This window comes from Corvus brachyrhynchos, unplaced genomic scaffold (genome assembly GCF_000691975.1).
Source record: "Corvus brachyrhynchos isolate BGI_N302 unplaced genomic scaffold, ASM69197v1 scaffold413, whole genome shotgun sequence".
NCBI classification, from domain to species: domain Eukaryota; kingdom Metazoa; phylum Chordata; class Aves; order Passeriformes; family Corvidae; genus Corvus; species Corvus brachyrhynchos.
Window position 1 is genome coordinate 88585 of NW_008237240.1, and position 22799 is coordinate 111383.

The 22799-nt window shown below is 42.1% G+C and overlaps 1 protein-coding gene across 2 annotated transcripts in view; it reads right to left on the bottom strand.

The window, feature by feature from the left end:
* Window positions 1-22799, bottom strand: part of ABCG1 (ATP binding cassette subfamily G member 1) — a 49071-nt gene that overhangs the window by 6674 nt on the left and 19598 nt on the right. Inside the window, exons 1-13 of one of the 2 annotated variants that reach the window (XM_017730176.1) lie at window positions 15646-15718; window positions 12216-12333; window positions 11338-11470; window positions 9876-9926; window positions 7750-7895; window positions 6970-7093; window positions 5765-5879; window positions 4913-5061; window positions 4630-4731; window positions 3339-3507; window positions 2481-2581; window positions 1890-2048; window positions 920-1038 (exon numbers count right to left, since the gene is read on the bottom strand). In XM_017730176.1, the coding sequence (XP_017585665.1) occupies window positions 920-1038; window positions 1890-2048; window positions 2481-2581; window positions 3339-3507; window positions 4630-4731; window positions 4913-5061; window positions 5765-5879; window positions 6970-7093; window positions 7750-7895; window positions 9876-9926; window positions 11338-11470; window positions 12216-12333; window positions 15646-15673 (1514 nt within the window). In that variant the 5' untranslated portion in view covers window positions 15674-15718. Of the gene's footprint in view, window positions 1-919; window positions 1039-1889; window positions 2049-2480; window positions 2582-3338; window positions 3508-4629; window positions 4732-4912; window positions 5062-5764; window positions 5880-6969; window positions 7094-7749; window positions 7896-9875; window positions 9927-11337; window positions 11471-12215; window positions 12334-15645; window positions 15719-22799 lie in introns of those variants that run through there. The other variant, XM_008630581.2, reaches the window with a different exon arrangement.

Below are 22799 nucleotides of genomic sequence, written 5' to 3' on the forward strand. Positions count from 1 at the left end.
TACTAATGGTTTCACTGACAATGCTCCCAGGCATTTGATTTTGCAAGCAGATAAACATCATGGGTCCCATGCACATGGGATATCCCATGCATAGGACAGCTTTCTCTGGCTTCAGGAGACCCCACACGGGCCTGCCAATGGTTTAAGGCCTCACCTTGAATTCCAGGTATTAATTCAGAGGGTGCAGTCTCGTTATCTTTGATAGGAATCTGTGTAAGACCTCACTTGGAAGCAAAGAGGATTTTTTTTGCCTGGGGTTTCTCAGTAACAGTGCAGCTTGGGCAGGGTAGGGAAATGGGGAACGGGAAAATTCACCTCTCCTAATTTCAGCTATAAACATTTCAGTGTCTAGTCTAAACTATCCCTCCAGAGATTTCCTGATGGGAGTTGTCCCATCTTAAGACAGCTGTGTCAGACACAGACAGCATATAAGGTGCCTATGGATCTTAAAGCAGCAGTTTAAATTAGAGGTGACACAAATCCCGTGCCTCTTGTGGCAGTGCGCCTGGAAAACTTAAAAACAGGCCTTTATCCAACAAACCTATCTAGCATACAGCAGTGAATTACACTACTTTTTCTTCCAAAATGAGGTGCTGGCATCAATTTCTCAGCTGGGGATGTCACTGTTATTTCAGAAATCCCTATTTATATTGCAAAATCCAGGAGGATTTTCATGCTGTGCAATCCCACTGAATTCAAAGGGACTGGCATGGTCTTGTGGCCTGTAACCTGTTCCTGTTTATTTCACAACACATAACAACTTAAAATGCAGTGAGATAATGTGGTTTACATCACACATATGTTTATATTACTAAAGAACATGCTGTGAACAGTCTCTTTGGCACCCAAAATAACCAAGCAAGCAAAGGCAAACAAACAGCATTTCCAGATGGGAAGCTGAAGGCTTTCACAGCAGTACCTGACATAGGAAATGTAGGACATCCACTGGAGGTATGTTGGGATGGTATCAAAGCTGACAAAAAACCCAGAGAACAGAAGGACTGGGATGGCAGTAACTGGGCCCACAAATGTTGCCACCTGTGAAGACAAGGAATAGACAGTCTCTTGTCAGAAAGACAGAGAAAAAATAAAAACTGACTTACTTTTCTGTTATTCTTCAGAGTAATTCTACTCCCGAAAGTTATCACATTTTGAAATACTAGAAAATTGCTGGCTTTTTTTTTTTTTTTTTTTTTTTTTTTTGGTGAGATTTCTTGTGAGGGGAAGAGCAGAAGCACAGGGATCACGCAGTAAGGTTATGCTGGTCTCCACAGGGTGGCACAGAGAGGGAATCAAGTGTTCTACTGCAGAAATCTTGACAGCATCAATGCATACTGAGGTCAGAATCATCAGTTACCACCAGCACCACAGAGCAGTTCTGCTGTGCAATGGTCACCTCAGCACATCTCCTGCCAGGAATTACCTGACCAGCTTCCAGTCATGCCAACAGCTGCCTCTCTCCCTCCATTTCTAGAAGTCTGGTTTTTGGACAAGCCTTTTCCTACCTTTCCTTCTACAGCTTTATTAAACCAAAAAAAACCTTCTCCTGAGCTACTGTGGAAAATTTCCAGTTTGTAGGGACACAGAAACGCATCAGTCCTGCAGTCCACAGGACCTGCTCAGTCTGGGATGAACAGCAAGTGACAATCCACCCAAGCAAGGGCAGGCACAGCCCCTTCAGGTGAGGCAGGAACTTCAGAGCCTCACATCCAGGGCAGGTCTGTGCCCCTTACACTGATGTGAGTGGGGAGCATCAGGAGCTCTATCACAGCAGGACAACTTTCTGCCTGTCACCTCTCAACAAACATCCTGGGGACACAGCAGCAGTGACAGGGAGCAGAGTTAGGAGACAGCAGAGCTCCTGTGAGACCACGAAACACCATCAGTACCTGGAGGGATGTGGAGGCTGCACCTATGAGCAGGCCCAGCGACTGAGCCACCAGGGATGTCATGGTCCCCAAGGCTGCGAAGAGGACGAAGCGGAGAGCGTCGGAGGGCTGGGAAGTCATCCAGTACACGATGCTGCAGTAAGCCACAGGGAACATGATCTGCAAGGACAGGCACTGGGGGTTATCCCTTACAGCTGAACATTGACTGTTACTCTGAGTAAGACAAAAACATGATGGGGGTCTAATTAATCCACAGCTCTCAGCCTTTCCATTACAGGACAGGTGTGATACCTGCCTTTCTGCTTGGGCATTTCAAAACAGATTCCACTCACAGCCCTTCACAGTTCCCCTTCTGCAAATAAGCAAAGCTTGTCATCTGTTTGTTAAAAGAATGTTGGGTCAGGTCTCTGCTTTTGTCAAGTCCTGCACTCTTCAGGGTGCTGCTGATTCAGCCCTGAAACTTCAGCAGACACATATGGACATTTTCCCCACTATTCCAATGGACAAAATACCAGTACTTATCTTCTGGGCAAGTGGGCTTGTCACTCATGAATTTAAGGATTCTCTTTTATTGAAGAGTAGAGCATTTACCTGAAAAGGAACATCAGCCATGGTTTTGGCGAGGTAATAGGCTTTGAGGCTGTACCAGTAGTTCAGATGCTCTCTGAGAAACACTCCCATCTCAAGGGGAACTGCAGAGAACACAGATTGTTCAGTCAGATTGGCAGGGTGCAGTGTTGCTTCACATAATAACAACACAGTTTGTCCATACCTAATCCTGCACTGCTGCAGTCCCAGGGGAACTCTCAGGTCGTTGACAGAGCAGCAAAAGTTTCAGTGATTTGTAATGAAATATAAAAAGTCAGCCCCAAGAGCTGCTCACTGTTGAGACTATGGACTAGTCTACTCAGATGGTATGAACCTCCCTTGAAGAGGATTTTTCAATTAAAAGTGATGTGAAAACTTAAAGAAATTGGTTCTTCCTTTTGGTCCAACAGGGACTTTAAGGTAGCAGCACTCCCAAAGGAAGTACAAAACAGTCTATTCCACAGGCATTTGCTTCTGATACCACATGAATAAGCTGATTTTATGCAGGAGTCATGACTTGGAAGCTCCAGAGAAATTATTACATCCTCCTTAAGTCCAACCATGAGTTCAGGGCATGGTTCAGATGCTCTGGGATAAAGAGAAATTCCAGTCCAGGACTGTAACACTGAACTGTCTGTGCTGAAAAACCCTGGCAAAACGGGGGAGGGAGAAGTGCCTCTGGCCAAGCCTGTTTCTGCTTGCACAGCAGTGCTTCTGTGGGTGCAAGATTCATCCCCCCACCTCTCTTAGAAGTAGAATCACAAGTCAAATGTTATCTTATACAAACCAGAGACATCCCAACACCCTCCCACCTCCCTGCAATGCCCTCCCCTGTGCTGTGACACAGTGCCCCATACTCACAGGTGAGGACAGTCGGCATGAGCGCAGCAAACATGAGGAACAACATGGAAAAAAAGAGGAATCCCGAGTTGCTGAGCACTTTCTTGGCCTCATTGCCAATGCCCAGGTAGAGCAATCCAATGAGCAGCCCAATGCCAATGTGTGAGGTGATCCGCAAGTGTGTCAGGACCTGTGACAAGCAAAGAGCAGCATTTATCAGAAAGTCTGGGCTCAAAAACCTTGACAGCGTGGCTGAAATCAGATGGAAAGACTGCAGGAAAGGAGCACTTATGCCCAGAAAATCTTATATAGAAATCATTGAATGGTTTAGGTTGGAAGGGACCTTAAAGATCATCTAGTTCCAACCCCCTGCCGTGAGAAATGTTAATTTCCTATTGGCTAAGAAAAATTATGAGCTTCCCACGAAAATTTCTTCCAGTAAATACAGGCTGGAATGCTGCAACCTGATATCTCACTGTCTGACAATATCATGGAGCCGCTGGCTCTTATTCATCAGGGGAAAGAGACTTCCTGACTAAAAGAGAAATTTCCCCAGAGCAGAAGAGAAGCAGAAAAGGCATTTCAGGCTTCTGTAGACCAAAGTAACTTCATCAGGAATAAATTAGCTTTCTGTGCCTTCTCTACAACACAGTATTCCCACAAGAGGCTTGGAAGAACAGAAGAAATAATAACATTGGGAACAACTGCAAGCCTTTAGAGCTGAGCAGGAAAAAAATACCTTGAAAACAACATTGGCCTTCAATCTGTGTAACAGCAAATCAGTTACGGTTTCCCCTGATCTTAACTCATTAACTTAATTAGTCCTTGTTGACAAATGCACTTACAAAAAGCAGCAAGGGAGAACAAGTTATGGCAAAGAAGCAAACTTTTTATCCACCAGTTTTCTATTTCCAAAAATGAAGACTTTAAGTAGTAACTTTCCACCACACTGAAATTATTATCTCCGCCATCCTGAATTTTCTGGAAAACCTAGTTTTGTGACACAGCAGTACAACTTCTCAGTCACTTTTCAGTAGGATTAATAACTGTATAAGGGACCTGCCAGCACAGAGGGGATTTAAACTTTAGGTTTTTAGGCCAGGTGCTTCTGAGTGCTGTGTAGAAAGGTGTAGTTCACAATGAAGGTGATACAGTTAACAGCAAGACTGGAAGATCAGTCTCTTCCCTTTGAAATTCTGTGATAATGTTCACAGATGGGCTGCTGGACAGGACCTTTGAAGTGTATTACACTGCCTCACACCCAGCTGAACAGACCTTTTGGCTACAAAAGTTATTATAAAGCCATTCTTACCGAGTCCCTCATGATGGTGAGGAAAGTTCTTTTGAAGAGGATGCAGAACTGGGTTAGGCAGCTGGCAGAGAAGCTGTGGCAGCCTTCTGTGGAGGAGGAGTCCTGCAGAAACACATCACAGAATAAACTCCTTCCTTCGCATATCTCGTTTGGTTTTCATTCACAAAAGCCCACTCACATCAGCTGAGTGTGCCCAGAGACTCCTCCACTGACCGGGGATTTGAATTCCCTCCCTCCCCCTGCAGCCCCAAGCCTTGCCCCAGAGCTGTGATGCACAAAATACCTCTTCAGAGGGCCGGTGCCAGAGGAAGGGGTTCAGCTCGTTCTCCCCACCCACGTCTCTCTTGTAGTCCGTGTCACAAATCCTCTCCCTCACGGCCCTGACCAGGCGGCTGTTCTGGTCCCCGTACTCACCCGAGGCCACTTCCATAACTACAAAAACAGAGGGTTTAAGTTACTGCTTTGCACTGCTCACCAGGTACAAGCCTTGTTATTAAATCCCACTGATGCTGCAGCACTGAAAAAAACAAAGAGTTTTTTCAGTACAGGCTTTAAAAATGCCACGTGCAAATTCTTATCTATACAAACAACATTTAAATGCATCTTTCCACAAATCTTCAGGGAGGTCTCTTCATCCTGGAAGTTAAAGGAAGCATTTCAGTGGAAAGGCAGTGAATACAGGTAACAAAAAATGACAAAAGCCTATTTTTGTGGCACTTTCCGCTTTTTTTGGAATTAAGAAACAGCACTGAAAACCCCTCAATGCTCTTATCTGTACAATACCACAGTGGTACTGCTCAAGATAAAAAAAAACCAAGCAGAATACTGGGCCCACTTAAAAAAGCCATTAACATTAGTTACTATGAAGCACTAAAGAATATGCTTTATCTTTCATTTCCTGAACTTTGACTTCCATCACACAGAAATATTCACTGAACTGTACCACTAGATGGCATTCAAATTACTTAGGAAAAAAAAAAATCTGATTAATTTTATTTTGAATTTTGGTACATATATGAACACACACACAAAAGAATACATGTACAGAAGTATAAATCACACCATGGTCCCCATTACCCTGAGGGTGCCGACAAAATACAAAATAAATGAAATAAACTATTCACGTTGTCCTTACCAAAATCTGCTGGGTTGTGGTAGGTTGGGCAATTCAACCCCAAATCTCTCAAGTAAGGGACGAGGTTTGTTACCTTCCCACGGTAAATGCATTGACCTTGACTTAGAACATAGAGCTGGGAAACGAGAAGAAAAGAAAAAAAAGAAAAGAAATAAGAAAAAAACTGAAATAGTACCAAAATATTTGAACCTGTTGCCTAATAACATCTCCTTGTCCCTGTGGGAAGAACACCTTGGGAAGATCTGTCACCACTTGAAATTAACTCTGCATGGAATCACGACTAACGGAAAACTGAATGCCTGAGGTTTGAATTCTGCACACGTTGCCTCCAGGACGTGGAGCACATTAGCACAGAAACACACTAATTCCAGCCTTTGGCACACGCTGAAAATAGGCAAGGAGCTGGAGAGCCAAGCCATCTAATTTCCACACATTATGGATATTTTGGGCTGGGAGACGAGGCTGGTGACTGCAGGAATGGAAGGAGAGCTGGGACAGCACAGCAACAGCAAACAGCTCGATCATTCTCATTTTTAGCCACACTGTTGACTTTAAATAAACCTCCCTGCCAGACTGGCAATCTGCAAGAGTTTGTTCACCTGTGGTGGTGGAGGTTTTCTCTCAGCTCTCACAGGATTAATCTAAATCCTCCAACACGACTGAAGTACATTTTTATCTAATCTAAACACACACAGTCCACATCCCATTGTTAGGTTGGAGAAAAGTTCTCCAACTGACTTAATTTCAATTAATTTTCAGTACTAAATTCGATTATTATTATTATTTCATGTGAACTACCTCTTCTCAATCTACACCTGTGTATCTAGGCTGAGAACATGTACTTGCAACATTGCAGACATTGACACTGCAGCTCTCCTGCTTTTATATTGCTCTAAGGTACTTCAGTGACAGCCCTGTGCACAGGAGCAGTGCTGGGTGAAGGCATGATAATCAGCAGTGCAAAAATCACGATTTCACAAACCTAACAGCCAGATTCTTCACAAAGACGACACGTAAATAAAGGAAACATGCAGATAAGAAGGAGAAAACCATAATCAAAAAGTATGTTCTGCTCTTATTTCTTTAACTTCTTTATCTGATTTGTAACCACCAACTGGAATTATTCATGTTTTTGATCAAAGAGCGTAGCCTTGAAAGCACAACCTACCTAAACTACACATCAAGAGGAAGTTTGAGAGCAATACCTGGTCAAAGAGCTCAAACAGTTTTGCACTGGGCTGGTGAATGGTGCAGATGATGGACCTGCCACCCTGGGCCAAAGCCTTCATCAGAGACACCACCTGAAAACATGATGCACTATCCAAGCCACTGAGAAAAAAAAACCAAAGAGAAGTTTGTTATCCACAGGCACCACTCAAAACTGGCACATGCATTTGCTACTTGGTCTCTCATTATTGTCCTTTTACAACTTTTCTCTGTAGCAGTTTAATTTTATCATATGCCAACCTTATGCTTGTATTTCTCCATCAGGCTTTTAATTATGTTGGAAGCATGCCTGAGAATGAAAAAGAATATTCTCAAAGCTGCCTTAAGGGACTTCTACATCTTCGGGCTGCAGATGTAAATGCTCCCAACTTTAATGAATAGATACATATTCATAGCTTTCCCAGCCTCCTCCCAGACTGATCACATTCATTACCAAAAGTCACATTTTAAAATGTTTATATTCAAGCTGTCTTCGCTTGAAAAAGAAATCCATGCCACAATATTTTCCTCTCTCTCTTCCTTCCTGCTGCAGTTTGTGTCTGCTTTAAATATTATTTATAGCCCCACAGTCCAGCAGTTGCGGCAGTGACCCAAGGCACTAAGTACCCAAAGCAAATTATTTCTTGGCCTTATTCAGTGCTTGCAGGCAACACAAAATGAGCCTTTTCCAAGGAGTTAGAGGTGAATAACTTTTCTGCAGTGCTGTTCTACTTTGTAAAACCATATTTGTCTATCTTTAATTTTTGGCCTTGAAGTACCTGGTTGGCTCATCGAAGAACATGACAGGAGGGTTGTTCACCAGCTCCAAAGCAATGGCAAGACGCTTTCTCTGGCCTCCAGAAAGACTCCCAGTCCTCGTGTTAGCACATGTCAGCAAACCAAGGGCTGTCAGGATTTCCTTTACCTGCAGGGAACAGAACATTCCACGTTGTTAGAACATAAAAAACCTCCAGCCTCTTCACTGATTTTCATGGAGATTGTGAACCAGCTCATGACTTTGTTTCATCACCCACACACTTAAAGCCTTTTTCCATCTAATGTAGCATTTATTAGACTCAGTGTTAAGAGTCCACCACTTACTGTTTCGACCCAAATTCTGCCTGTTTGTCCTACATGACCTCACTCAGTAAAGAGGTGAAAAAGAAGTGGAAATGGGTTCTTCAATAGCTGTATATTTATGGATATGACACTGACATCAGAAGAGTTTTGCAGCATTTGAGGGGTAAATTGCACAGTGAAACCAAGAAGCTTCTTTCAACAGAACTCTGGGGTTGTCTCTATAAGGGACTCTATAACAAAAACCAGTGGTTTCTATAGAGCAGTGACCTCCTTTATCTCATCTGTTCTCCACAGTCTCCTCTTTAAAGTGCAGTCATTGATTTCAAGTGTTTTCATTCCCCTCAGAGTCAGTTCATTTGTCACAGGTATTCTCAGATGTTCGGGATTTCCTCAAGGCACAGCCTCAGGAAGGGCACAGCTCGTCCCTGGGTTTTTGGAGCAAAAGCAGAACCATCCCAGGCACTATGATTTTTTCTGTTTCAGCGACTGTAGATCTGGTCTGGTAGCCCTATATAAGGGGAATAGCTTTTTGGCATCAGTAAAATCATGGACACAAAAATGAGTGAATCCATGAGCTACGCTGCTCATGCAAGTAACAAAATCTACCACTTCAAAGGCAGAAAGCAGCCCAGACATTTAATACTTCACCTAAGTTCAGGAAACAGAGCCCACCATTTCTCAAAGTACCAACCAGGGCCTGACCCTTTGCTTGTCCTGATTTTGATTTCCAGCAGTTCCCTCTCCCACTAAGAGGGAGTAAAAAAAAAAAAAAAATGCACTAACCCTTGTTCTCAGAGAAAAGAGCCTGACTCCCTCATTCCCTTGATCTCTAGGAAGGGTAAACAGGGCCCAGGCAGCACAAGCAAGGTCAACTAGAAACACAAACTGTGGTTCACTGGAGGATTTTCACTTGCCCCTGCTTTAAACAAGAGTCTGTAATCCTGCTAGCATGAGTGTATAAATTCATAACATTTATCTGTGATAAACATTTACACTGGAATTTACAACAATAAAATGAATTATCTTCTCCTGCACAGGCCTCTAACACTAACCAGAAAATCCTTCTAACATGTGTTGAATAAACACAGCACAGTATTTTCCTCAAAGAGCTGCTTGTAATTACAGTGACAGTGTGAACAAGGGAATTAACTTGCTTGGCCTAACTTCACCAATGTGTAAATGAATCAAGGCTTCCAAAGTACAAATAAATCAACAGCTGTTTCTATATAAATTTATTTTCCAATTAAAAAACAACCTGTGTTTACCAAACACAAGTTGATTCCTGTAAGCTTCCCTTCTGATTTTCAAGGATTCTTTTGAGTCTGAAGAAATGCCAGTTGCTTCAATTTCAAAATAAACACAAAGGATAATCACAAAACCAGCTGCTCTACCTAGGAAGTTGCCATAGTTTTCACCTTTTAGGAGAAGTTGTACTTTTCCCCATGGATGGATGAGAGGAGCACAGTTCCTCATGCAGGTCCAGCTGGGTGATTTATCTCACCCCACATGAGATGCCTGAGCCCTCAGACACGCACGGAAGAGAATTCAAGATGCTAAGGTGCATTAACAGGAATCCTGCAAAACCTGTGAATTTATTTCAGTAAATCTTTCACAATTTTGCAGTCTCGTAGTGAAAGCAGCTTTCATGGAGACTGCAGTGAACATTCCCTCCTAGTGACACACGTCAACCTTGAGGTTATGATTTATTCTGTCATTACAGGTCCAGTGCAATTCAGTATTAGATAAAATACGTCTGCTTTACAGAGCTCACTCCACAGCTCTTTGGCATCCCCCAAAATTCTAGTGTGATGGGCAGTGTACATACCATTTCTCTCCTCCCTTCATCTTTCTCTTGAAGTTTCAGATGAGCAGATACCTGGAATGCAGAACAACGGAATTTGATTTTAATCTGGTCTGAAGCACAACCACCAGTTACAGCAGATGTCCCAGGCACAACACTCCAAGGCACCATTTAAACAGCTTCTTTCAAGCCAGTCAGAAAATCTGAAGTAGACCTATAATGTTCCAGTCACAAGCATCACATTTTTCTGTACAGTAAATAACTGACTCAAATTTGACTTAGGCAAAGCACCTGACAAAAAGTGTATTAGAAAAAAAGGCCATTATGAAAGTCAAAGAGCTTGAGAGGAAGATGGGACAGTGACAGAATTTGCACACCCAAGAACTTCCCAGGCAATGCTAGAAACACAGTTTATCTGTGCTTCATTCCCACTATAAGGATAACTGAGCTCTGCCATTCTCCAGGATGCAAACAAGTGAGCACAGAAATAAATAATCTTGTGAAAGATGTCATCTTCTATCCTGAGAGGCGGCTCCACAAAACATCATGATTAACCTTTATTAAAAGCAATTAAACTGTTAAGTAGTTATTTTTTGTCAGAGCCTTGATTGATTAATTTTAGACAGCAACTATAATCTGGGCCCAATTCTGCAAAAGTGGTCCCGTGGGATTCTGACGAAAACACTCAAGTAAACAAAAGAGAAGAAAAACTTCCTCACAGAAAGGAATCTTTGCAGAAAATTAGCCATATAAACACTGGAGTGATTTCTTCTTGCCATGAAATTTGTGAATTTAGCTGGCACAGTGTGAGCAACCTAAGCCTTATTTTGATAATAACCTCTGAGAAAAACTGGCTCATTTCTCAAGCTGAGCTACAGACACTTCCAGACTAACTGGTCAAGTTGGCAATTCATAAACCTCTTGATGCTATGAAAACCAGTGAGAACAATTTACATTCCCTGTACATCTTGCACTTATTATGTTCCTGGCTTTTTTTCCCTGAAGAAATGAAAGAGATTTTATAAAATGACTTTATTTTAAAAAAGGCACAAAAGAGTAGAAGTGGCAGAGAGATCACATTGAAGCGTAAATAACAGTTTTCAGTCAGAACATGAAAGATGGGGAGAAAGAGAGAGAGGGATGAGGTTACTCATCCACCACCCAAGCAAACAGATGGTCCCTACAAAGGCTTGTTTGTGAAGAATTTCAGGTTCCATTCTCTAGGAGATCTAAGGAGCAGACACTTAGATCTCCTTCCAAATCATAATGCTGGGCACAAATTGGAAATTATAGAGCTAAAGAATCCCTAGATGGATGAGCCAGAAATGGAATTCAAGGCATCATCAAATTCCAAGAACTTTCGTTGAGCGGGATCAGACAGAGATAACAGCTTGTGGCACTGCCAGGAGTTAAGAACGAGGGCACAACACAAACCATTTTCCATTTTCCCCTGCTCAGATAAATTAGAGTAAGAAACAAAGCTCACCATCATGGCTTCCTGGACAGTGAGGTGAGGAAGGAGCATGTCATCCTGCATGATGTAGCAGGAGACTTTGCGGAAAGAGCGCAGGTCACGGGGCTGCCCGTTGATGAGGATTTCTCCTTTCATTCCCGTCTCTCTGAAACCAAACAACAAAATAACCAGAGGTGAACCCTGCCTTCCCTTGTGCTGCCACGTGACTGAGCATGTGGAAGTCTTAGGTTGTTATTGCCACTACGAAATAGATTTGGTAGACTGGACAGAAATTAACTTATTTCATGATTATGTTCTCCTTCATACAAAGCTTCGTGCCATGTGGCTGAAATTTTTACTCAAAATGTGTGCTGTCGCGTAGAAATATCTGAAAAAATATCAAGACATTGAAGTAGGGGTTTTTTTAGGTTTCTCTATCCTGTTCCTTATGCCCCAAATGACAGCAAGACAGAAACACTTTGTATTTGGCCATACAAGAGGGGATTTAGAAAGATGAAGCACAGTTACTTCAGTCATTGCAGTTTGGTCAAGAAGACATCAACATTATGAAGTGGTGAGTAGATTTTTCAAGTGTTTATGTGATTTAAAAAATATCACAAACAGAAGACACTGAGTCAGATTTGTTACACAGCCAAAAAAGGAGATTTTCTTTATGTGTGTTTTTTGGATTTTAAATTGCTTCTTATTTTTGGATCAGACCTGTTAAGAGATAAATCCCAAGTGACCAAAACATGACACAGAGAAAAAAATAAAAGCAATAAGAATAATTCAAAATTTCTGAAGTGCCTGTTTTCAACAAACTCTAGGCTACACTTTCTTCTGGTGTTGTCTCCAAGGAGCCCTCAGGCTCGGTGATCTTATCTCAACCTGGGATTTTCATTGGTACTGACCTGTATCCTGCCAGAATATTCATAAGCGTTGACTTCCCAGCTCCTGAAGGACCCATAATTGCAACGAGTTCTCCACTGCTGAACTTCCCTGAAATTCCTTTCAAAAGGGTCTTATAGCCTGGAAGAAAAAAGAAAAGTTCACTGAACTCTTAACAATCACATCTGGGGAGCAATGGGAGTTCATTTCCACCGAACATTGATGACAAGCAGGCGTTAACAGGAGCCTCCTGGGAGGCTGATGCCAACATCAGCACTCTGCAATAATGCAATAACTATCAGAAGCCAAATTGTGAGTGGAAACAGCAGCTTCCTCCCATGACACAAATGGTACAGTGGGATGACAGGGTCTCACACTTTTGTTTCACAGCAGGATGATTTTTGAACAGGGCTATGAAGTCTTGCTACCATTCTCTAAGTGTCCTCTCAAAGTATTTTACTAGGATGCTGTTAAAATACCCAATACTCCACAGCAAACATGACTCCACAGTCCTGGAGCAGGCTGCCCTCCAATCACTGCACTTAAAAGTGCCAAAATTCGCCCTCTCACCAAAATAACAACTTCTTATAGAAAGAGCAACAGCTGAGATCTCAAATCCCCTTTCCTTTGTCCATTCCCCACTAAAAGAGGTTTGACAAGAAAGACAGCAAAAGGAGACACACAAACTACTTCATTCTCTTACCACAAGGACTCTCTTACCAAGCGAACTCTAAAGGCTTGCCTAGACAGGGAGACTGACCACAATAACTCTGTAAAAACAATTTCTAGGGAAATACTTATTCCAGATTAAGAACATGCAGGGTTTTCTTTTTTCTCTTTTTAGATTAATCCATTTCAAAATATCATGCCACTGTAATTACATCCTCAGGTAAGGATGTTCTAGAGTGACATCATCATCTCCTTCAAGTATTTCAACATATTTCTGAGTTAATTATCTTTGCCAGTAAACCTTTATTAAAAGCCTGAACTCCATGTTACTCTAGGTGTAAGCAAACTGGGCTCCAATGAGAATTACAGACTTGCACCAGTTGCATCCACCTTGCCCTGCAGGATTTCCACATAAAGGCATGAAAACTGTGTGGGGAAGGTGGAGAGAGGCCTGACCAGCATTTAAAATTTTCAGGATCTTTCCCTTTTGGTTTTTTTGCTCGCTTACTTTATTTTAATTATCGGTGCTTCTAATTAAAGCACTTAATAATAAAAAATGCTAAGTAGAGTGCCAAAAAAACAATCTCATATATTGACAATGTTTATGTAGTTCAATTAAAACCAAAACAGAAGGGTAGAAAATCCATTTACATGCTGAGTCAGGATTTGGCAATCCATTTTGCCACACTGGTGGAAGTGCAGGCAGAATGTACATTCCACATGTAAACTATGCCAGACCTCTGATCATCAGCACAGGCTGTAACTGGAACATGGAAATGCTCTAAAAAAATCACACTGTCTGCAAGCTCCTAGAAAAAAAAAAAATTGTGGGTTATCTTCTTCTGATGCTGGAACATGGAAATGCTCTAAAAAAATCACATTGTCTGCAAGCTCCTAGAAAAAAAAAAAAATTGTGGGTTATCTTCTTCTGATTTCTATTTCTTCCTAACTTGATAATTTGTTTTCGTCTCCACTTACTCTCTTTAGATTTTCTTCTTGTCTCCATTCTCGGTTCACACTCCTCCTATGCCACAAGAGAGCAAACTTTGCACCAAAAACCATTGTCACGCTGCTGTGAGACCTCCCAAATCCACAGCAAACCCTCTTCCCTGAGCACACCCCAGCCCAGGGGGAATGCAGTAGCCACAAAAACTCTCTAGAATTATCTGATCCTACTGTTTTCGTGGCAAATGTCCACGAAAATGGAATTGACTAAATGTATCAAAATAGCCAATTTCTCGAGCACCTTTTTCTAAACAGGCCAATAATTTTTCACTCTAAATCTTGCCCTGGATCTAAAGGAAACAACAGGTTTTGAAGCCACGAGGCAACATGGGTATGAAAATAGCAGAGTATCCACGTTGCCTGTTTATGGCACAAGTCCTGAAAACAAAAGCAAGGACAATCCATCAAAAGCAACAGCGACTTCGGAGAGAGAAATCCATGGCACCCCCACAAGGTCAGCCGGCTTGTCCTTCACACCAAAGCCACCACCCACATCGGCATCTGAAGGGAAAGTGCAAGGAACAATCAGATCCTTCAGACACAGCAATATTTTAACAAACAGGATCTGTAGGGACAAAGTCCTTTATTCTACCCCTTCGGTGTAACGAGAACCAGCTCCCTCCCAAGCCTGTTAAACCTGGAAGGGACTCCAATACTAGAACGTAACACCAATTACTTGCATTATGCACCCACGCAGTAAATGTTGCACGAACTCTCGAGGGAGGATAAAAAAATGTGTACTGCCATCCACGAGGGACATGCAACCTAAAACACAAACTCAGCAGCTGCAAACACATGGTAACATAGGTATCATTACCTAAAACTGAAACCTCCCTATGTATGACTGCGAGATTTAACACTACACACATTAAAGCCACTTTTCCAAACAGAGTTTCACAAATGATGATCAGTTTACCTTTAAGTGCAGTACCTTACCCCTCATGACCTGCACGTGTTTCAGCCTCTCTGATGGAGGATTCCATTTTGAGTATCCCGCACACTGTGTTAAACCAGAGCAGGGATCCTCACAAAGAGACAGAATCAGCTTGAAAAAGACCTCCAAGATCGTCAAGTCCAAGCTTTGACTGATCACCACCCTGCCAACCAGCACAGAGCACTGAGTGCCACATCCAGTCGTTCCTTGAACACCTCCGGGGATGGGGACTCTACCACCTCCCTGGGCAGCCTGTTCCAATGCTTGACCACCCTTTCCATGAAAAAATTCTTCCTAAAATTCTCAGCAAGTCATTTGCAATACAGTAGAGAAATAGCTTTAAGAAGAAATAAAAGCCCCAAACTTATGAATTTTAGATTAGGATCCCAATCTCTGGCATTTTAAGTTGCTACAAACTCAAACCCGTCTCTTCCTTTGACTGGAAGTGCATAATAAGTTTTTCTACTACAAAGGTTAATTTAGCAAACCCACAAAAAGATTTGACACCGCGGCAGTAGTGTGGTGCCCCAGTATAATCCTTTATGAGGAATTAAAGTCCCTAAGTAACCACAGTCTTCTCTTTCAGAATATTGAGGCTAATCTTCAACTGAATCAGTTGACCTAAAACTTCTATATTGGGCCACATGTCTTTCACAAGGAACAGATTATGCATTTGGAGGGGATTGTATTCTCACAGTACAGGGACTGTTTCACGTCCATCTGCCATATATCAGGAATTTCTCACTACTTTCAATCCCAGCCCACCTCGTTTTCCTCAGTCCCTGCAGCAATGAGTTTGGATACAGCAGAGTTTAATGGAAGACTGGATCTCAAGGCCAACTCACCCCAAGGTGGAGGCACATCATGAGCCATTCAGTTCCAGCACCACAGCAGCACTCTCCCTTTGGACCAGACTTACACCAAGAACAAGTTCAGCATTGTGACTTTCTCATTTTTCACTTCTCCTGAAACTGTTTCAATTTCATCAGCATGGATCTTTCAGTTTTCCAATGTCCCCTCCTGAAGTTAGCGTGACATAACCTTTAAAAGTATGTATTTAAGGGCTGATACCCGTGGGAATCTTAACATCAGTTTTCAAGAACTACTTAAAATAGGGCTTTAACATTAACACGCCGTAACGAACCAGAACAACCCCTCAGCAGATTTCTCAGCCCAACCCCCTAAAAACAGAACGCAGCAGAAAGAAATCAAAACTGAAACAGAAAATTCTAGCGGTACAAAACTTCTTGGTCTTAATTTCTCCTCACATTACATTCCAGAGCACAAATGCTTCTCCAGAGAAGCAGAATGTGTTCTGTTTTTCCATGTTAGGATTTCCTATTCAATCAAACATGAGGCACAGTGATACTTGATCAGTTTCACAGCTGAACCACCTGCCTGGGCTGACCAGACCCCGTTCCAGAACTGGAATTCCCTCCTTGCCTGGAAGCAGCACAGAGCCCATGGCAGCCCCTTTTCCAGTGAGTGGACAGAGGTGACCTTGTGTCTCTGATGAAGATTCTAAGGGAGCTCTCCTTGCTCAAGCCAACAAAATTTTTACTACTGGAATGAGCATGGGAGAAATGTGTTGATGGTTTTACCTGCTTCCTCATGGATTTTACAGAGATTTATGGAGTGATCTGGTTTTACCATTCCCACAGAAATCACGATTAATCTGGAAAGAAGCAAGCTATCCCCTCCTTATCCTCAGGGTAAGAGTACACGCTTCAGGATGTGTCTGAATCAGCACCAATAAAAACATAACCAAAACTCACTCCTACCTCACAGTGAATTTCCTCAGGTAAATACCACCTCTAGGCTTTTGACTGAAATGCTTCATTCATTTGCATTCCGTTGTCAGTAATACTCATTTGTTACTCAGAGAAATGTCACACAGACTCCTGGAAGTTTCTAGGTGTTGTAACCTACTTCTGCCTCCCATCAATAGGCACCCAGACCCCGTCTCAGGTCCCGGGTGAGCACAGCAGGCAATTAGAGCAAGATTTGCCCTTCCCAATGTATTTGAACTGTTTCTCTTTCATCACAAGCTCTTCTCGTGGCAAGAAATCGCTGCTGGTGCCCTGCAAGCACCACTGGTCTGAAATGGCTCAAAGGTTTCTCAGAACATTTACTGAAGTAAAAGGTAACACAGGAAATTTCAACTCAAACAGCACGAGTTTGGCAAAACTATAAACAACTGGAAACTGAGCCACAAAGAAATCAGCATTTGGCACTTAAAAATCAAAAACAGAGACATCATAACCTGCTCTTTCCACACTCCCAGCCAGGCAGAAATGAAGCATTCCTTTATCAAAAATAAAATAATTATACAAGGACTATATTTCTGCATCTTTTTGTGGTGCTGTTTTAAGATCAGATATATTTCTTCTGAGAAGTATCCTGTTGGAAATACAGAAGACATCTCTGGCAAGTACTGTATTGCTACCATGCCTTACTTTAATGCTTTCAACAAGAAACATACTTTTTAAACAGCAGTTTAAATTTCAACACACAAATTTGTTCTCTTACTGTACCATCAGCCAAATTGTTTCTTAAATCACGGCGAGAAACTGCAGCAATTTCTTGGCACTGTATATTGACCCATTAAAGAATCCCCATTGTACTTTCCTACTCTAAAGTTTATAGGCTCAGCCCTCATCTCACCTCCTCTTGTATCAATTAAGAAATCCCCAAACTTATGCAGAAGTCCAGGGGAATTCTCCAACCCAAAACTGAAATAAGGGAAAGTGGAATAAAGGTGTGACATCTGCATCTTTCCCCTTGAGGCAGGAGTAAGGAAAAATGCTCCTCGAAAATTAATGACTTTGCTTCTGCCTCTGAGATTCACCAGAGTCACACCTCGATGGCCAAAGGCCATTCCCTGGATTATGAACTGGACAACAACTGCACAAGTAAGGGAAGAACAGGGTAACTTGGTCCCATATCATATTGAAGGGAGAGTTAGTGACTTCTGGCTGAGAGAAAGAGCTTGCAGAAGTCCACCCAGATGTTGAAAACATCCTCATGTGACCGGTCAGACATTTCATTTGTAGACTCTTTAGATTTCTATCACAAAACTGAACAGCTGGGAATACTGGCAGAAACTCTACAGAGGGGCACAAGATGAGAAACACACTCACAAAGAGGAAACAGCTCAAGGCCAGATTTACATTTGGAGATGTAATAAAACATTGGCTAGTAAACATTTTTCTTTATCATTGCTACATCATCCTTTTCCATACACCCAGGCGTAAATATGCCAGAAAAAAATTCTCTTGCCTGCTCCTTCTCAATCTATTACTCACTTTCTGCATCTCAGCCCTTTTTTCACTCCTATGAAGCCATTTTCACAGAAAAGCATATTCGTGTTTACTAGAACGGACTACACCAATCTGCTTCATCCCATGATAAAATGAAATAATTTGGGGCTTTTCACCTAAACCAGTGTTGGATCAAAGGCAGGGTGTTTCCTTAAACCGGAATACAGTCAGAGATATCTCAGTATGGGAGATGTTTCCCATATATTTCTAATTCTGCTTTAACCAACCAGAGCACCCTGTTCCTCACCCACTACTTGAGTACAGAACACTTTCCTCTCCCTGCTATCAACAGGGTTTGTAGATGTTTCAGTTTGTAAATTCTCAGGTGAAAGGGATTATCTGTATCAGCTGATGATTATTTAAATAATTTGAATTTTAAAAACCCTCTTGATGGGGATTATTTAAATGGAGGTTTCTTTCCCAAGCTCCACACTGAGTTCAAACAAGCTTAAGTTAAAGTGAATTACAGGTACAGGTACTTGGGAAGAAAAATGGCATCTTTTAATTCCCAGAAAATCCGGGGGACAGAAACAGCCTTCCTGACAAACAGAGTGAAAAAATATATTGCTTTAATAACAGGCACCTTCCTAATTTTATACTGGCTTGAACTGTACCTCTGTAAAGCCTGGAGGGGCAAACTCACACGAGAAATAATAAACATGTTTAAGCCTACCAAATAAAACCTACATGTGAACTCATATGTCATTGGCTCATGACTTCTGCCATCCCTTGTGCATCACAAGTGAATAAGCCTTTTTACCAGTCATTTTCTCACTCTAGTTTTAGAATCAACACATCCACATATTTCTGTTCTGTTCACAGTCTCTCAGGGACACTGAACAATAGGATTTTCCATTGTTTAAGCTCTGAGCCCTGCTTTAGGACAATTAAGGGAATTTGCAATTGTAATGTATTCTTGTACCTTGCCTCAGAGAAACGACCTTCGTTATGTAAATGTCTATAAAACAGCATGCCAGGCACCAAAACATCAGGACAGAAAGGGCAGAAAAGCCAAGTGAGTACTTGAAGTAACCAAATCGAGTTCCTCTGCCTCACAGTTCACTCCAATTCAGAAATGAGGAATTCATTCCTCACAACCTAAAATAATAAGTGTTTCAAGATTTATGAAAAAAAAAAACAAAAAGAAAACCCCCTGTGGGCAGCAAAGCTCTTTCTTTGTAGTGGACTAAATGGCATTTCTTAATATAGCCCACAGGCAGGCCTTCTTAAACATTTTGCTCTTGATCCACAGCCGATTTCCCACTTAGTGGTCATGGGGTGGATTAGTCGTAACTCAGATGCAGGGCTTAGCCCGTGCTCACAGCAAGGCTTGGAGTGTTCAATCTACCTAATTTGACACATCTAAATGTTTGATGCTTAACCTAAATTCATTTCTAGGGCCCATAAATTATCAGTGGATAGGAACTGGCACACCAAACTGGTGATTAATTCCATTCATTTGGAATTCCTGTTCTGGGAAGGGATAAAAAACCCTCTGGAAGAGCCTCTCTCTTAACTACAGTGGGAGTTTAGGACAATTAGCTTAGGTGAGACACCCAGCCTCTCGATGCTGTGAGAAATCCCATCCACTGCCAAAGAAATGATGGCTGACTTTAGGATCTTTTCTGTGGGTTTAAATGTCAGTTTGATCATGGTCCCTCATTTGCTTGCACAATTGCAGCAACTAAGCACAGCAACTGCACACTCCCAATCTTCAGGCTGGGTTGGAACTCCACACCTTCAGATGCTCCCTGGGAACTCATCAAGAAGAGCAGCCTGGCCATGTTCAGGCTGTTCAAAGGTATCAGATACTGTGTTTTAACTCTGTCTTTAATGCCTTACTTTGCACTCTGATAACTGGGGACAGTTCACACATTTTTTCTTCAAGCTATCCACTAGCTCCAGTACACAGTGCAGTACTGGTAGCACTGGGTTCAAACTTAACCCATCTCAGAGCCTGAAAAATCCAAATGTGCTTTGGAAGATGAGATGTTAATCAAAACTAAATGTTTGAGGACAAACTTAAAAGCAGATTTTGAATTTTGTTTGTGTGAATGCCTAACGTTTGACACCAGTATACTTCATTTGTGCTGAGCAGTAACTTCCTTCTGTGGCAAGTCAGAAAAAGACACAGCAAATTGGAGCCTAAAGGGCAACTGTAAACCCCCAAGCCAAGATTCATGACACAAAATCCCCAGCAACTGTAGGTCATGTTGTATAATAAAAGAGAAGGATGAGAAGATGGCACACCAGGCAAGATACTGAGTTCTAGCACAGGGAGAATCTTACACCAAGCTGTAGGTTATACAGAATCTGAAAAGTCCTTTAATTTCATTGTTCCCTCAGATCCCTGGACTAGATATTAAACTTATGCAAGACACTGGATGTGACAGTTCACATTGTGCAGTCAAACAAAAAAAGCCCTGACTAAGTAGAGATTCCACTCCTTTGAAACTCTGCAATAAGAGTTATGTGCACCTTGCTCTTTCTCTATTATCCTGGCTGCTCATCACATTATTTTAGTATCTGAATGCTGCTCTTCCTCAGAATAACTAATTAGATGCGACACCCTGTTAGGCTTGCAAGCTCTGCAACCCCCTGATTTCGAGTTTGAAGGTTTAACAGACTACACAACCCCGCTCCCCTTGTTTGGAGAACCCACACCTCCAAGGGACAGAAAACTGAAGTGTCTGCAGGTGGACACAGAATTCACAGATTTTCTTGAGACATGTTCCTCCAACAGAAGAGAGGAACAGAGTGTCACCAATACTGGGGCAAACCTCCGTGCTCCTGCTACTACTGGTCACACCTCCCAGCCATGCTGGGTTTGTGCCAGCCCCATTTAATTCTGTGGTTTTTATGGTTATGACCAGAGCAGAAGCATCTAAGTAACCTGTGTTTCCTTGTATTCACCTTTTGTGTCTCCCTTTATTTGGTCCTGCAGCACAGTTCCAGCCTTCCACTGGGGTTTACAGCGTGATTACCATTACATGTGGGTCCAGGGGTATTATTCTTATTCTTGTTGTTGTCATTCTTGTTACTATTTTTATTATTGTTATTATTTTATTATTATCATGTTCCATCCATGTTAAGATTCAGTTCTTGTTGTTTTTTCTGTTGAATGTTTCTGCCTGAGAGAGTTAAAGCTGCTGCTCCTCTTCCTTCCACAGGCACATGGAGCCATATGCCTGCAGCCGGGGATAGAGAACGACAATTAAATAGGTCAATGAACGAAAGTAACCTTCAAACATGAATGCAAATAAATCTCTACTTGCAGCAGGACCTGATGCCTCCAGAAGCAGTATTTACATGTTGAAGCATTTTGGAGATCTGGGGCATAGCTTGTACTTTGCCTGCACAGAAAATAGCTACCCTAATTTATCTTCAACCCTTAGGAAATATGAAAGGAGGAAAAAAAATATGAATGACGCACAGCTTCATCTTTCTTCTGAATCTAGTAGAATTGTCCTTTCCAAGTAATATCCATAGCCTCATCTTTGTTTGATGATTGCTTTTGCTGCCTTTTTTTTTTTTTTTAATTGCCTTTGCTTCTGTTACTTAAGCCCACAGGAAAGGTCTTTCCTGACAAAAGAAGAGCCAGCCCAATTCGAAATGAAAGGCTGACACATTCCCTCGAATGACAAACCGAAGTCACGAGCCTGATACACTGTGAGATGAAAGCTGTTTACGTGTGACAATCAGGCAGAAAGCAATTTCTTATAATTGCAGTACCTTCATACATCAAGGTACAAATAGTGTTATTCACAGTTTTCCAAACAAATAAAACCAGAACCCTTCCCAACAGCCCCTTCCTTTCAAAAAAAAAAAAAAAAAAAATCTTCAAGTAGGAGATACTCTGAAATATCCCAGCAGCTGTTCTGAACTGAACTGCCCCATCTGCCTTCCCTGCCAAGCTTGGATCCAGCTGGGTCATTCTGCAGCAGAGTGAAAGAAAAAGCCTTCCTCCCTCAGAGAACACTGCTCTGGCTCTCCTGTGCTGATGTTCAGAGTCCCCCTTCACTGTGAATCTCCCCCTCCCTCCTCGCAGCCTCCCCACTCACGCGCACCCAGAGCAAGAAGGTGGGCAGGGAAAAAAGCAAAAGTAAAACTTTGGCTCTTTCCTCCTACCCAGCTGTGTGAGGGTTAGAAGGGAGCCCTGGGGCTTTCTAGAGTTACAGCAGAAGCAGCTGAAGTTATTTAGCATCTCTTTACTCCAAATTTGGCCTCGTGGCAATATCTGGTCCGAAGAGCTTGGTGCACAAAGAAAAGCCTTCTGTGATCTTCATCCCAAACTCCAGGTTAAACTGGAATGTGATGACATGTCTCCTGTAAACTGCATTGGAAAAAACCCTTTTCTCAGACTCCGAGAAACAGAGTTTTGTCTAAAACAGACTTCTGCCATGGTTCACATGCTCACAAGACAACACTCTGTCCCCAGCCCTTACAGACATGAGGAGAGACATTTCTTGGATTTTGAAAAATGTTTCCAGTCGTGGCCACTGCAATTTAAAAGCTGCCAGAGTGTCTGATGTCAAGAAAAAAAATCACAGCTCATTAGTCAGCTTTGGAAACTCCAAATGTTACATTTGACTCCAAACAAATTCCATTTCTTCACATCAGTCTAACTCAGCCGCATTAGTGATGACAGGAAGTTTCCCTGAGGAACAGGCAATCTCGGC